Here is a 15,491-nt window from a genome sequence, read left to right as displayed (position 1 = left end):
TAATCTGTGACAAGGTTCATCCAGGCATTAACGGGCCTGAGGCTGCATGAAATGACTCTCTCAAAGATAAGGGTTCCCCGTGACCTACTTAACCCCAAGCAGGAATGTAGCTGTGTGTGCAGAATGTACAGCTTTAAAGGGGTTCTAGGGGGACGGATGGATCATCTCCATTCACTGCAGCTTTTCCAGACCAGTGGGCATAGGGTTGTGGACATAGATGATGGCAGGGATGGCTACATCTCTGAGTGGGCTTGTTAATGGAGCTCCTGGACTGGAACTCTTTCTCTACCTAATTGTCTGTAGCGGAAATCACATGGAGTCTCAGGTGAGCCTGCCACAACTCTGTTCTGCATCGATTTGAACTCAGACTGAAATCCCAGACAGCTCCTCGTCCTCTATGTCAGCACAAATGTTGCATATATCTGTGCAAATCAATTATATACAATGCAAACTAATTTATAGAGAATTGTTTTTGTTTTTTTGCTCCTTACAAGACTTTCTTTCAGAATAAATTATTTTACATCCTCTCACAATGGCACCCCTTCTATAGAGCTCTTTCAGTGGATTACCCACATCAGCTAAAGGTTCTCAGCAGTGCTTGTTCCAGTTAGATGGCCTCTATGAATCTCATTTGAATCTATAAAACCCTCCATCAACTTCCTTTTCGCACTTTACAGTCAGTTGACAATCTAAAAGCCATTTTATATATAATATTCTAATCACCCTGCAGACATCAAGCTTCACTACAATAAATGTAGTGAAGGACTTTTTAAAAAACTCTTAGCATGAGAAAACCTTTGCTCGTGTCGTATTTAGTGATCTACACAAAGACAGAGAACTTGGTGTCGTAATAAGATTCTTTATTTGAGTGCAAAGTAACACAACTTTACTGGGGCCTAAATGCCAAGAAAAAACACCACCACACCCTTTATAACACTGCATGTGATAAACTGCTTCATGTGAAGTAAATGAACGGTTCCCCTCTGACCTCTCCTCTCCACGCCGCACACAGCTGTGCCGACACAAGCCCGCGTGGACTCGGCAGCTGGGCGCTAACAGGACAGCAGTTTGGCTGTAGATTGTCAAATTGGTGGTAAAGTTTACAATGGGCTCACACCTCAGGGGCCCAGAAGTGTGTGTTGTCCAGAGGAAATGATTTGAGTGGATCCAGAGCTTGGTGTGTGTGCGTGCGTGTGTGTGTGTGTGTGCCTGAAGGGGTCTTGGAGGTGGGGGGGCTTGTTGATGGGGGAGTTTCTTAAGTGGATCATCTCATGCCTATGCACTGAGGTCAGCTGGCACGGCTGGATCCTTTAAGAGCCTGCGTCGAGCACAGAGGAGTTTTAGAAGATTACATTTAAGATTGTTTTGTTTTTCTGACAGGTTTTGTCCTTTTCAGTCTTTAAGACATCTCCAGTGCTGAAATGTCAGTTTAATTCTGATAAAGTCAAAATAATACAGATGTATCTTAATGTTTCATGTTACAGACAGTAAATGGGAGACTTTTAGTTTCACTTTTGAACACCAGAATTCCCCCTAAAACTCCTCAGTACAACAGTTTGACCTTGGCTGCCAGTGAGGAATGCAGGTTCAGCTTGTGTATGTGTATTCGGCCTATGTTGTTCACTGCGGGTTATTTACCGACCTTCAGGCTAATTATTAACGCAACATTAAAAGTTCCGTGTGAGGCGGTGTTAATCAAATCATATGAAGGACTGCTTACAGCAGGAAACCTTTGACGTGACCTTTTTTATTTTTTCTGTCAGGGAATACGAAATCAAACCAGGCCATTGGTTTCAGTGTCTAATCACCTGTGTTCTGACTCATGCTGTTTGATAATGGTCTGTGAAGACTCCAGGCCTAATCCTCTGAGGCACCCTCACATCCTCCTGTGGGGCAGCCATTCACCGGGGCCAGGTGGGGAGGAGTTTTTCCCAAGGAAATCGGTGTAAGACTCCCTCCCTGTCTCCCAGCTGCCACTGGGGGAAGGACTTCATTGCCAGAGGTTGTGAAGGGGTGTTGGATGAGGAAGCTCTGAGTGGATCTTGAGTGGCGGAAGGGTTTTATTGAGATGTAGGGAGAAGCAAGATTTCCTCTTATCTCCTGAGTGAAACATGGCCACACACACTGTTCTCGTGGCTCTGAAGAATCAGTTAGCAGATTAGCAGTAGTCTAGAGCTGAGGCCTCCGCTATGGAAAAAGGATTTGTAGTTGGTGAGGTAACCTGTTTTTAACTAGGGGTTTTTACCAGGATACAATGCCACGGTAATTTAGACTATAAACCATAACCTGGTCTGAAGGAGATTACAGTGTTTTTGTCAGCTTCTGTCCTTTGTTTAAGCTTTGTTCTTGTGCAGGCTTTAGTCTCGCTTTTAGACATTAATATTGATGTGTTTAGCTTTGATCTTTAGGTAGATTATCACTTGATGGCAACTTTGTTTTTCTGTTTTTGTTGCACAGCAACAAGAAAGAAGGAGTTGATGTAAAATCAAGTATGCTAATCTTCACTTGAGGTGCATATCCTACATACATTTTAGTGCCTCTCACAAGCACTAAGTATTAAAGGCCTCTTTAAGCAATATCAATCTGCAATAATCTAATAATAATAATCTAATGATTCATATATTTCTGACAGTTAAAGTAAAACAGACTCGTTGCTGCTACAGTACATGGACCAGTTGTGCTCATGGGTGCAGTTTCCTGCTTTATTCACACTTCAGACAAGTTGAAACTTATATAGACTGTGTACAATGAAATTGGCTGCTTCTGATATGACTGAGTTACAAACTTGTTTTTTTTTCTTTTAGTTAAGAATTAAGTAATAATACCTAAATCTCTAAAGCAATAAGAACATTGATTAGGGTGAGTGCAGCCAGATTATGGAAAAAAAGCTTTGTTTTCTTTATGGTATATACGTGAATACAAACTGCTAATTGTGTTCTTTGCTTGATAGTGAATTCATTAATGAACCCATTAGGAACTCTGCTTTTCCTAGCATGCTAGAACTTGGCAAATGAAACCATCACTCATCCGGTTCCTGATAAGGCTGTAGAAATAGCACAAGGTGACTTTAGAGATGATTCATTGTCTGCTGTGTTCAATTTATTGTCATTTAATACATGAGTCATTATGAATCAGGCAGGAGCGTCCAAGCAAAGTTTGGTAATAGAGCAGGCAGGGACTCGCTTTTTCTTTTGGATGGTTATCCACAGTGCTTTTCTAATCCCAGTAAAGGTACTCATGCAAATGACAGTGTCCAGAAAGGAAACATTTAGAGGAGCTGAGGTGTTTCATAGTGGTCCGTGTGTGTAGTATTTTATCAATTTTCAAATGGTAAAAGAAAGATGCTTTTCTAATGCTAAGTGCTTCTTTTTGCTTTCAAATAAGCATTTGCATGTGGAAAACAAGCTGTGTTCCTGTTTCTTTTCTCCTGATTTGCTTAGAAAACAAAAGGCCACAAGCCAGAGTGGGTAGCGCAGGAGGGACTTTAGCGCAAACTCTTTATTTTCAGGGACACATTAACAACGTTAGCTACACTTGGGGCATTCTTTTAACTTCAGCTAAAGTAGTCATACAGGTGTGTCTCTTTGGGACACATCTGTTCTTTAAACACAAGACGCGTCCTCATTTATCATACTGAAAGTGTCGTCATAGGAGTTGTAGGGACTGAAGAGGAGATAGGAAATGTTGATTTATTGAAAAATTGGACTTTGCTCTGTGGCTCTTACTGGCTTCAACACGTCTATACGGTAAGCATTCAAATATTTGAATTGTTAAAAAAAATGTCCTGAATTTGGCTGTGTAAGCATTTGTCAAACACAATTAAACTAGGTTACAAATAATTGTAAACTTCTTGCTGCTTGTAATACGCTTGTAATATTTTCCATGGTGCAGTTTGTAACCTGCTCTGTAATCTTCTTCAGACTTTGGCTGACATTGTTTTTCTTTTGCTGGTTTCCTCATATTTCAAGTCAAGCAGACGTTGCAGTGTGCAATGCAACCTTTACAAAGAGTTTGGTTCTTCCTGTGTTGTTGAGTCCAGACAGATTACAGATATGCCGGGTACATGGACAGAGGGTAGTTTTAGGTGTCCCAGAAATAAAAACCAGAGCTTTTCTTGGCTAGACTTTGCATGGGTATCATGCTGGTTTGCATGAACTGATGGATAAATGTGAGTCTCATCATCACTGGGTTGTGTAACTATTAACTTACGTCATTGTGGCATGCTGTGGCTTATGTTAACAGAGAAGGTGATAATATTTACATGGGGGAAAAAAATGTACTGAGATATGCCCGATCATGTCTGCAGAGCTCATTGCGAGAGCATCATACCGACAGTAACATCTGTACTTTGTATGTGTCTTTGACAGAGACTGGTAAATGTTTTATACAAGTGTGTATATATGGAGGAACTCATTGTTCCCTATACGGTAGCAGCTTCTGACAGATGAAGCTTGAGACTGAGGTGATCTTGTCTATGACAGCCTTTTAGAAAGTTAATAACCAGGTGCAGAGGTTTTCATTTCAGTGTTTCCCTTCAACCCTCGCATCATCCTATTAGGGACTGCATGTCACTCATATCATCCTAATGTCAGAGGCAGATGAGTTTATGAACTGTGCATTTGTTAACTGTCTGATAAGCTTGGGCTGAAATGGAAACAGACTTCTTTAGTTCTAGACTGATTAGACACAGAGCGCCTCTGTAAGCGAATGCCGTCTCTTTTCAGTAATGGCGGAGACTGAAAATATACCATTAAGTTTGAGGAAGGATTGTCTTCAAATGTCTCATTATTTGAGCTGCAGCTTTTTAAGTTTAAGGAATACCTCCCTTGTTAGAGATTCTATTAAGACACAGTTGAACTGCATTCAATTGTCCACTGCAGAGGATTCAAAGAGGCAGAGGGAAAAAGGGAAGTCATGCTTGTAGCGTTAAAACACCTTTGTCTGTAAACGTTAACCTCAGCTTAACAGGCAAGAAGCTGGAATTTAAAGAATTACAATGAGGGGGTTAGCTTTTTTCCATTTTAGGCTACAAGAGTCTGTGCAATTCTTAATGGATTAAAATAGGTCAGTCTCGACTCTTTGGCTTGTTGAGGTTAAGAGACTTTTTGAAATGTCGTCCAAATACTACACTATCTCAAACGCTAGCCTTGACTTGGTTAATGTTTATCTCAGTAAGGCACCAGCTGCATTGATGCTCAGCTGAAACAAAGGAGAGTGTTGTGCTGTAGCTGAGGTAGAACACTTTGTGAAACTGTGGCGTGTGAATGGCAAAATTACACTTGTGGCTTGGCTGCAATAATTTTTTTTCTGGACCATACACTTAAGCTCCCTGATACTTAACATTCCCCACCAGCATTCTGTATAATCTGTGGTTTAACAGGTCTGTCCACGGAGTTGTTTAAAATGAAGAGACAGGAAATAAAGACTGTAAATGAATGCAAATCTGCTAATTATACATTATAGGTAGACGAGGTGTCAAGTTTGTAATGTGTGACAAAAAGGAAAATTGATCTCTGCTTGCATGCATCACCGATGTTAAAAATGGATGCAACCCTTTGATCTGCTCCTTATTTACACACTCTGTGACACTTTCCACTTTAATATACAGTATATTATTACCTCTGTCAATGAAATTGGTTCTGTCTTTCTTAACAGGATCGCTGAAATGGTTATGAATGTATTCTCATGAAGGTTTTATCAGAAATGGAACTTGGCCCACATTAGAGATCCACATTTACTGCGTTTTCCTGACACTTCCTCCCTGATGTTTAAAACTTGCACTTTAAAAATCGAGCTGGTACGCAAAAATATTCGAAAGTGTAAATGTCATGCTTGTCTACCTTAGCTAGTTAACAGTTTTTTAGAAAGCATCTATTTAAACTAGTGCTCGCAGCCTCTGCTGTGGTGGTTTCTAACTTTCTATTTAATGCTTTTTCCCTGCAGGTGTTGCCAAAACATCACTGACATTTGGGCCTGAACCAAATACTCATCTAAAACACTGCACAGTATGGATGCTTTGATCTGTTTGCAGTACATGTGTAATGTTGTTTCTTTAATTGAAATCTTGTGTATTTATTCTTTAAAAGGCTTAATTTAAATGGCAGACACTTGTAAAGCGCTCCACATCTGACAACAGAGTGCCACAGTAATGGGAACGGCTTTGCCACTGTGGCTACGGATCCCTCAGAGATTAGTAATAAATATTTGCACATGCTGAAGAGACTATGTGGCACCAAGCAAGACCAGACACTCTCCTTTTGCACTGTCTGCATGATGGTTTTTCTTATTACTTAGGATATATAGAGGGAGAGATGATGTAAATGGAAATGTTACAGAGGATGCAGACTACACTGGCTTGGCTTTTGTCATCGTTGTGACAGGCTGACTGGAAACATTTTGCACTGAGTCACACAGGAGTACACATTGGGCTTATCTTAGATCAGCAGGTCATTTACATTCCTCTGCTCAGCCTCTTTCAGCATAGGTGGTGTTTGGTCCTCCAGTTTTAACCTAAAACATGTGGTAAGTGGTATCACCTACTGATAGTTCCTGCTTGTACGATCTCTGAAGTGGTCAATCAAAGCTGAGCTCCTTCTGATCTCAAGTGTGCACGCTCCAATCTGCAGATAAGTTCAAAGTATTCTTACAATGCCGCTGTTTACCTTATAATGCAGTTTACTCATGCATGTCTTGTTTTGTCACTGTGGTTGTGCAAAAGAGTTGGGTTTTAGCCTATCTTTAGTTCACATTGTGTTGTTCCTCTTCCTCTTAACTTGGCAGTGTTTGCAGCCTGCTACAGAGAGGCTTTATTATAGAGGGATATTGGGTGGGAGGAAGAAATGGAAAGAGGAAGGGAGTTTCACATGCCTCACAGAGCAAGGCTCAAAACCAAAAGTACCGACAGAAGCAGCAAAGGAAGCAGATGCCTAATTCATAGCAGTGTATTGAGTGTAATAGCTCACCACTACACTCCCCTTACACCATCAACCCTGTGATTTGTCACAGAGCGTAAACAGAGCTTTCTCTAGCGGTCACCTCGTGCTTGCCAGCCCATCTGTTTCTCCCAGTGAGGTTTTGCATGGGAACGGTGTCAGTGGGAAGGCTTGGTGCAGGTTGTAGATGTAGTATGAACAACATGAGCTCACTACTGAGTCATGGAAAGTTTCAAGATGCAAAAGAGGCGCGTCTGTGTGTGTGTGTCTGAATAAACCAAAGGTAGCTTGACTTTTCAAGTGAAACCCATCCAGCTGCACATCACTTCATAAATCACTAACTTTATGTTCTTCCCATGCTCTGAGATGAAACGTTTGACTTGCTTAATGTTATTTCTTAAACGGTTTCATGTTCTGTGCTGGGAAATAAGTGAAGTCAGGAAAGGTGAATCAGCATGGTTGCAACATATTTTTGTTTCTAAAACCTTGGGATTATCTTGCATCTGTTGTTGCACATCTACTGATGGAGATATGCAAGTTGAAGCTTGTCATCACTCATGTAGAACAGAAAGAAATTTTCAAGCTCGTGACATAAGTGGCTTTTTTTGGGTGGGTTGTATCGGCACCATATTATGCTCTCCATCCACACGCAGTATGACCTAAGACATTAATTATCACTTGATGATTTGCTCAATGTTGGTTTGTGCCTCCGTAGATTTCCGTTTATTAGTCTGGAGTTGAACTGCTTGACAAAGCTGTGTTTCTTTAGCTTGGCAAACTGTTTTGACCTCTTTACTCTCTAAATATTTAAGGAAATGGAGCTCTCTGCACAGTGGCCATTCTCACCCTGCTATGATTTCATATGTTTAGGAAACGTTTGTGAGGAAAATTCCCCATCTGGCCAGGAAGAATGTGAAACTGAATATGGATTCCAGTTCTCTTAAATTCAGTCATGGTTCTATACAGATGCATAAACAAAGCTCCTGGTCCCCTTACCCCCTTTTTTTTTTTCTCATGAGCTTTTCCCCTCACTGTTTTTCCAAAGTTCAGTCTTCAATAGTCCGGAGAGCGAGGAAATGGCTGGGCTTTTCATGTAATATGTGGCGTTGTAATTGGGCCGTGTCAGTAATGATCTGAGTGAGGCCTTTTACTGTAAGCCACTCCTGTCTTAGTCTGGGAAACAGAGTTATGTATTGATTCTTGGATAGTAGTCTGTTCAGTGTTACTTAAACATTCATTGATTTACTTTTATCTAACATTGTCCAAAAATGGGACTCATGTAGTTGGATCCTTCTTTATTCACTTCCTTTGTGATGATCTGTTTTGTGACATATTGTCTAAAGTAATTGTCATGAATGTCTGTTACTGAAACAGCGTTTTTTATGGCTGCATGTATGAGAAGGCGAAATATAACGACTAATGAGGAATATCGATGCTGTACAGCCATTAGTAGCTGCGTTGAATCCCTATAAGGCCTATGCTGGTGTGGGTGACATCACTGTTTTCATTTCCCTTTTTACCCTGGTGTGTCTGCATAGCTCTACAATAATGAGCTAAATTCAAGCTAATGCATACTAAAGACCAGGTACTTGTTACTGAACTGCAGAAAAGAGAAGCAGAAGGCTTGTTTCTGTAGATTGATTATAGACTATCAAAATAAGAAAACAGTGCACGCCTGCAATGGAAAAATGCCATCTATTGCAGGAGCATTGTGGGGAAGCCATATACACTTACAGTGTATTGAAGTATGTTTATGGAGCCATTGTTCTTGTGCTAATAATTACTCTGCATTTACACTGCACTGCTAAACAGACTTACCATAGTGGTTTCACATAGTTGTGGCTATATCATAGATTTAACTGTATTATAGCTTGAGCTTTAAGACAAGCAGGAGCCAGCAGTAAACAGTTGGTTACAGGGCAGAGTCCATGCATCTAAATGCATGAAAATGTTAGAATCCTATCAATAAAGGCAAAAAGTTGCACATTAGAATATTCCAATGTCCCTTAACCAAAATAATAATAATCGAGCATACATTATAGATGAAGACCCTTTAAATTTTTGACATTGTCTGCTTTTTGCTTATAGGTTTTACTTTTTTAAATTTCTCAAATTTATGTCAGTGTTTCTCTCACCTGTTCCAGAATCTCCTCAGTTGTCCTCACCCCTCTCCAACAGTGACCATGTCCAGGGAGGCCTCGATTTGGGTCCATACTATTGCAACCAGGTGTGCATGGAGCCACTGGATGGAGAGGGTGAACGTCCAGTGAGCCTGGTGTCCTCCCTGTCCTCTGGTTCATCCCGTGATAGTCACAGTCTTTTCGGGAGCACAGCAGTCCTTCCTTCCTCCACCACACCGCCTATTCCAAGTGAAGAGGACATAGATTTGGAGCTGAGCCCAGCTGAAGGCACCAGAGAGCAGGCTGGGAACCAGAGTCCCACCCTTTCAGGTTCTAGACATCGCTGGCAGGAACAGCTGGAGGCCAGGTTGATCACCAGCCAGTGGAATAACAACAACGGCACGGCCAACAGGAAAGCGACTGGTGAAATACTTCACATCCCCTGTTCGCCTGTCGTCGCGGATGCCATGGCGCCCAACCCAAAGCTGACCTATGTGGACCGGGTTGTCATGGAGATCATGGAGACGGAGCGCATGTACGTCAAGGACCTGCGCAGCATCGTAGAGGTGAGTGGATGTCAGGGTTTTTCCCCTTAAGCCAAGTATTCCGATTGAGCCAACGATTTTAAATTATAGCCACTAAATCATCTGAACTTAAAGCTCATATTTGATTTGGATTAACAAGCAGCTATGACCTCATGTCTGCATCACCTTTTAGTGGCGATTTGATGAATTTGAGCAGCCAGGAACCAAAACACGACAACTGAGTCAGTGGCTGTTGAAAGCAAATAATGCCTACTGTGTTCCCTACAAATAGGTCTGGTACTTGAACAGGATCCATTCTGATTTTCCTCTTTTCCAAACAAATCAGCCAGTTGACAAAAAATGTGCCAGACATCTGGCGGCTGAAGGCTTTGTTTAGAGATTTCTAGTTCATAGAAAGGAGGACCATTAAACAGTTTATGGTCGAGTTTTGGTGTTTTGTATAAACTATTCTGTATATTTACAGTGCAGTGAAGGCTTTCAGCCTACAGCCTGGGATTATGTAGTATGCTCATATGTGGAGTCAGAGTGGGAAACAGTGCAGGTCTTTCATGGCAGCAGGAATCTTGGGCTCTGTGATCTTGGTTAAAGATAGTGGAAACCTCATCTCAAAGATGTGAAGCGTGGAAAATGAGCCAGGGATGATTTTACCACTCAGCAGGCCACTTACGTCTTATCACTCTTTCTACCTTTGTAGTCTGGAAACAGCTTCCAGACAGAAATCTCCCCAGTTCTCAGTTTGTCCTGGGTGGGAAAAAACACAAAAAACAGGAGCAGTGTGTTACTGTGTCACTGCACGGACTGTAATGCCTTTAACAGGTGAGCCATTTCTGACACTGAATGGCAGTAAAACAGTTAGCACCTCCTCACTTTGCGCCAGACTGTGTCTGGCGTCTTGCATTTACTGTGGGAGGGAGTGCTGCCCCTGCTGTAGCTTAAATAATGACGTGCACTCGACAAACACTTCCAGGACCTTAAACTCTTTCAGTTGACAGGAGCAGAGTCAGTGAGACAGACTCTGCTGCAAGATCTAGCCTAGTCTGAAGTGTCAGGCCTCCCCAGCCAACACAAATATCTCTATCTTTGCACCAACAGAAGAAATAACACACATGTGAAAAGAGATGTTGGGCTATAGCGTGGGAAAATAGTCATTCCATGATTACAGTATTGCTTCACTTACTTTTTTTTTTTTTAATCCTATTCTTACTCAAAGCCTTGGATTCGACGGGCCCATAACACTTCTTTTGGCAGTTTAATTTCATGCTAAATCAAAGCTCTTGCCTCATACTGACACGCAGCTGTTACACATGTACATCCTTGCTTTTTATCTTGCCATTTATCTCTCTGACTCTTAAAGCCATCACTCTGTCCTTTCATGAGATCATTTTTAGAACAGCTGTTTGACCCCGGCTGGTTTCGCATAGCCAGATATATTCCCAACACTTGTCCAGAACACACCCAGAAAGATCTTTCAGCATTTTATTCGTAAATGTGAAAATTAGCGATTCAAACAATGAGTGTTGCAATTAAATGTAGGCGTCCCTGTTCTATTAGCGAGAAAAAGCAGCTTCTAGCACTATAAGCTACAGATGGCATTCACTAAATTAAATCTCACAGCACTCTGTCGGCTCGGAGTGAGCATTGCTATTGCAGCACAGGAATTCTCCATCAGTGGTGTGCAGCAGTTCATTCAGTAGTGTGATGTGATGACTGTTCTCCTAATCTGTGCCGTCCAGCAAGCCTGCTAAGTATGTCTGTATTTACACCACATCATCAGGGAGGCTTTGCCGTGTGCGCACAAGCTGTTTACTGGTATGCTCCGTATTTAGTAAATGCTTATGTCTGTGTTTGACTATCGTTAATTCTCCCCTTCGCCTGTTTTGAGTTGTTTTCTTTCCACACGAGTGTGTAATTGACAGGAAAAAAGGGTAATCAGCCAGATGTTGGCATGTTTGGCTTTAGTACTTTTTGATATTTTTAACTAGTTTGAATACTTTTTATGTCCAGAGGGAACAGGCTGTACTGATGTTTCCAGAATGGGTACTTCACAGCTTCTTTCACAGAGTCACGTTGCTCCCTGGTCCACAGAACAAGTCCTTAAAAGGATCCTTGAACTGTCTCATAACTGATTTATGAAATAATAATCCTGCTTCTGTAGCTCGGGAAGATCTGATACCCCGCTTGTCTTTTTACACACATTAGAAGAAATGTTATAGCCCTAAAACTGCAGCAATCAGTTGCACTAAACAAATGTCATCATCACTCAGTGCAGAGGATGTGAGAAGGCAATGAGAGGAAAATGTATATGCATGTTCCCTCTGCTGGCAGGAATTTGGAAGTGCATGTCTCTTTCTTAACCATAAAAATGTAACCACATTTTAAGGAGTTTTTTAGATATAACTTCCCCTCTTTACTGTTTTTCCAGGATTACTTGGCTCACATTATCGATATAGGCAACCTTCCCATACGGCCAGAACAAGTGTGTGCTCTTTTTGGAAACATAGAGGACATCTACGAGTTCAACAGGTACATATAACAAGTCTGTTTTGGGTATTTTTATGCAGTCATTTTGTGCAAGGAATGTTTTGTACACTTTCATTATGCTATTGGATAATGGAGCATTTCATGAAAGTTAAAAATGGCTGACCCTTGATGAATTTTTCTTCACATGCTGCTTATATTTTATTGAGTCATTCAAACCGGATGCAGGGAAAACAAAGGAACAGCTCGCACAGCAGTAAAGACCCGACTGCAAATATCCGAAAGCCGCGGAAATAGAGGTGCAGCTGGCTTTACATTTCGACATCTTATGTCAGCAAGTGTTCGCTGCTGACCGCGCTTGGCTGCCAAAACACACATTAACATTCCTCTCTCCTCTCATAGCGAGGAGCCTCCCTGGTAATGCCAAAGCTATTATAAAGAAGGCTGCAGTAGTTATTACATCTTAATCAGTCTAATTTTACAGATTTGTAATTGATGTTGTGCCATTGTATCAAGGCCTGACTTGCACTGCATTGTGAGGGCTTTGCTTTCGCAATATATAAACAGTGATATTAACTTTAATCATATAAATCCTTATATCAGCTTTAGCACTAGTGCCATATGTTTATGTGCAAAAGGGGGAAACCAGCTTTTATTTTTCTGGATGAACGATATACAGAAATTCTTTTTGGATGCTGTACTGCACATACTGTAAAAAAGAAACCAGACTCTAACAGTTATTTACTTTGCTGTAGTCCAGTCTCTTGCTTAGCTTTGCAATATTCTGAAAGTCATAAACTCTTATTTGACATTGGGAGTTTCTGATAAACAGTCTTTATTTCATCCAAGAATCTGTACTTCTTTGGGGCACTTAACATTCTCTAAGCAGTAAATATTGTTAACCAAGCAATCATGTGGTATGAACAAATATTGACACTGTGCACATAATAAATCTTAACACTTTTCTCATTGAACCAAGAACACGCTGGCACGTTTCTTTGAAGTCAGTTTCAGTCAAAGATTTGCGGCACTTGAAAATGCATTGTGCTGCGTGCATTAAAAATACTTCATACTTGACTTGTGATGATTAGTGATGACTTTTTTTCCCAACAGTTTTCCATTGTAATTGAACACTGAAGTACATTTTCAGCACTAGAGAAATGAGTCATACTGCAGTAAAGCGCCTGTATTTCTTTATTTTATTTTATTTTTTTACTGAGTTGGTGTTACAGCTTGTAAAAGTTACAACTACAACTCAGGGTTTGTTTTGTGACCTGAATAAAACACATTTTTGATTGGACTGGTGTTATGTTCTCAATCCAGATATGTATACACTCACCTGTTTAACAGTGTATGGCTCCCTCTACTGGTATTTTTCCCCTCTAAGAAAGATCAAAAACTCCTTGAGGTTCATGTCATTATGTATTAAGTTCTTGCTGGTTACCTATTCCTTAATAGTTGTTAGTTAATACGGTTTCAGTGTTCCCGATTGACACTCATCTATCACATATTGTTGCTTCCTGCATTTCAGTGAGTTGCTGGAGTCTTTGGACATGTGTGAAAATGATCCCGTGGCTATCGCTCAGTGTTTTGTAAATAAGGTAAGCACAACAATCTTGCACTAATTAAAGCGATATCAGCTCCCCAAGCAATGCACATAAGTAATATTTACGACTGGTCTGTGTTTCACCAGAGTGAATACTTTGAAATCTACACCCAGTATTGCACCAACTATCCCAAGTGAGTAACTAAGACGAGATGTTCTTCTCATACATTTAATTTTTTTTATTTTCCTGTTTTGGTGTGGAATGCTTTAAGGGAATCTATCATTTGAACTAAAAGGTTAACTAAAGAAGTATCTGTTGCCTCATGAAGCGTGGTGTTTGCTATCATGTAACAACATGAATCTGTGGATGTTTAAACTGCAGCTTGGCTTGTTGGCAAAAACGCTCACGAAGCAGTAATTCTAGTTTTTGATATAACAAGCTTTAATGGTATTGATGGATGTCGCTCTTTGCCGTCCAACAGTTCAGTGGCAGCACTGACCGACTGCATGAGGAGTAAAACTTTGGCCAAGTTTTTCAGGGATCGACAGGCCGTTTTGAAGCGCTCCCTTCCTTTGGGCTCTTACCTCCTAAAGCCAGTTCAGAGGATACTGAAATATCACCTGCTGCTTCAGGTACAGAATCTCCTCAAGCGTCATTTTGGTTGACTAAAATGTTTCTTCAGTAAATTGTGTGATTTATGATTAAATAATTAAAAAACAAAACTGTAAACAAATGTTTCTTGACCTCTTTCTTCAATTTTATATTACTTATTAATCTAGGTACAAAAAATGTTTAGGTATGAATGTACTGTAACTTGACCAAACCTCAACAGAAATTTATTTCTTTTTAATCTTTATTTTTGATCACTGCTAAAGGAAATTGCAAAGCACTTTGACCCAGACGAGGAAGGCTACGAGGTCATTCAGGAGGCCATAGACACCATGACAGGGGTTGCTTGGTACATCAACGATATGAAGAGGAAGCACGAACACGCTGTCAGAGTGCAGGTCAGATGAGATTCCTTTAAAATACTTGTGAAGAGTTTGATTTATGTCATTGCCATGTGCAATAAACAGTACACGTTCAGTGAAGGTGCTTTTAAAATGTAATGATTCTGTAACTCTTCTTATTCGTTTATCAATTCATTTCATATATTTGCTTTTCTCAACAAAGCTGCCTCCTGTGACTTCCATCTCTTGCATGAGCGATTTTTAGAGCGCCAGTGTTCAAAATATCTCCCACGGCACATCCTTCTGATTTCAACTTGAATACTTTTCTCATGTTGTTTTTAATTTAAAGTGACAATAGCTTTTAATGATTTCCTTGGTTTAAGGTATGAGAAATAATGGATCCTTTGGACACAGAATCCTAGTTCATATTCACTGTACCTATCCTGGCGTGGCTTTCTGACAAGATTGTTTTAATTTATTACAAGACATCAAGGTTGCCTCCACCTTAATTAGATTAGAAAATGCATGGCTATTTTTCTCACCACAGGGATTTTCAAAAATGCCTTCTACTGTGAGAACAGTTCAGTAAGATAAGAGGAGTACTAAGTCTGTAAGAGAAACTTTGACAGTTCACTGTCATCTTGCTTTTTGTTTTAAATCTGTTGACAGTCCACCAAGAGGCATTTGAATAATCAGGTGCAGCTCAGTGCTTGCACAGTTTTAGGAGGCTAACTCAGAAGACCACCTATCAGTCATTTAGATGGAGATGAAACTGTATTAATCCCTCTGGGAAATTCAGTATTGCAAAAATGTCCCAGTGGACACACATCACCTGTAGTCAGTTCACTCTGTGTTTCCATTGTACAGGTGTTGTATAAGGACTAAAAATAATAGCCAGCTCCATACATACATATATATA

At 40.5% G+C, this 15,491-nt stretch overlaps 1 protein-coding gene across 7 annotated transcripts in view; it reads left to right on the top strand.

Moving 5' to 3' along the window:
• Positions 1 to 15,491, top strand: part of LOC102296533 (pleckstrin homology domain-containing family G member 3) — a 30,188-nt gene that overhangs the window by 6,904 nt on the left and 7,793 nt on the right. For 5 of the 7 annotated variants that reach the window (XM_042218267.1, XM_014331990.2, XM_014331991.2 and 2 more), the window contains exons 3-8: positions 9,077 to 9,618; positions 12,020 to 12,120; positions 13,607 to 13,676; positions 13,769 to 13,815; positions 14,104 to 14,254; positions 14,498 to 14,629. In XM_042218267.1, coding sequence (XP_042074201.1) covers positions 9,077 to 9,618; positions 12,020 to 12,120; positions 13,607 to 13,676; positions 13,769 to 13,815; positions 14,104 to 14,254; positions 14,498 to 14,629 — 1,043 coding nt within the window. Of the gene's footprint in view, positions 1 to 1,280; positions 3,747 to 9,076; positions 9,619 to 12,019; positions 12,121 to 13,606; positions 13,677 to 13,768; positions 13,816 to 14,103; positions 14,255 to 14,497; positions 14,630 to 15,491 lie in introns of those variants that run through there. The other 2 variants (XM_042218268.1, XM_014331993.2) reach the window with 2 other exon arrangements.

The sequence above is a fragment of the Haplochromis burtoni genome, unplaced genomic scaffold (assembly GCF_018398535.1).
Source record: "Haplochromis burtoni strain Fernald_Lab_line unplaced genomic scaffold, NCSU_Asbu1 Contig_16, whole genome shotgun sequence".
Lineage (NCBI taxonomy): Eukaryota > Metazoa > Chordata > Actinopteri > Cichliformes > Cichlidae > Haplochromis > Haplochromis burtoni.
This window is presented reverse-complemented; position numbering and strand designations above follow the sequence as displayed.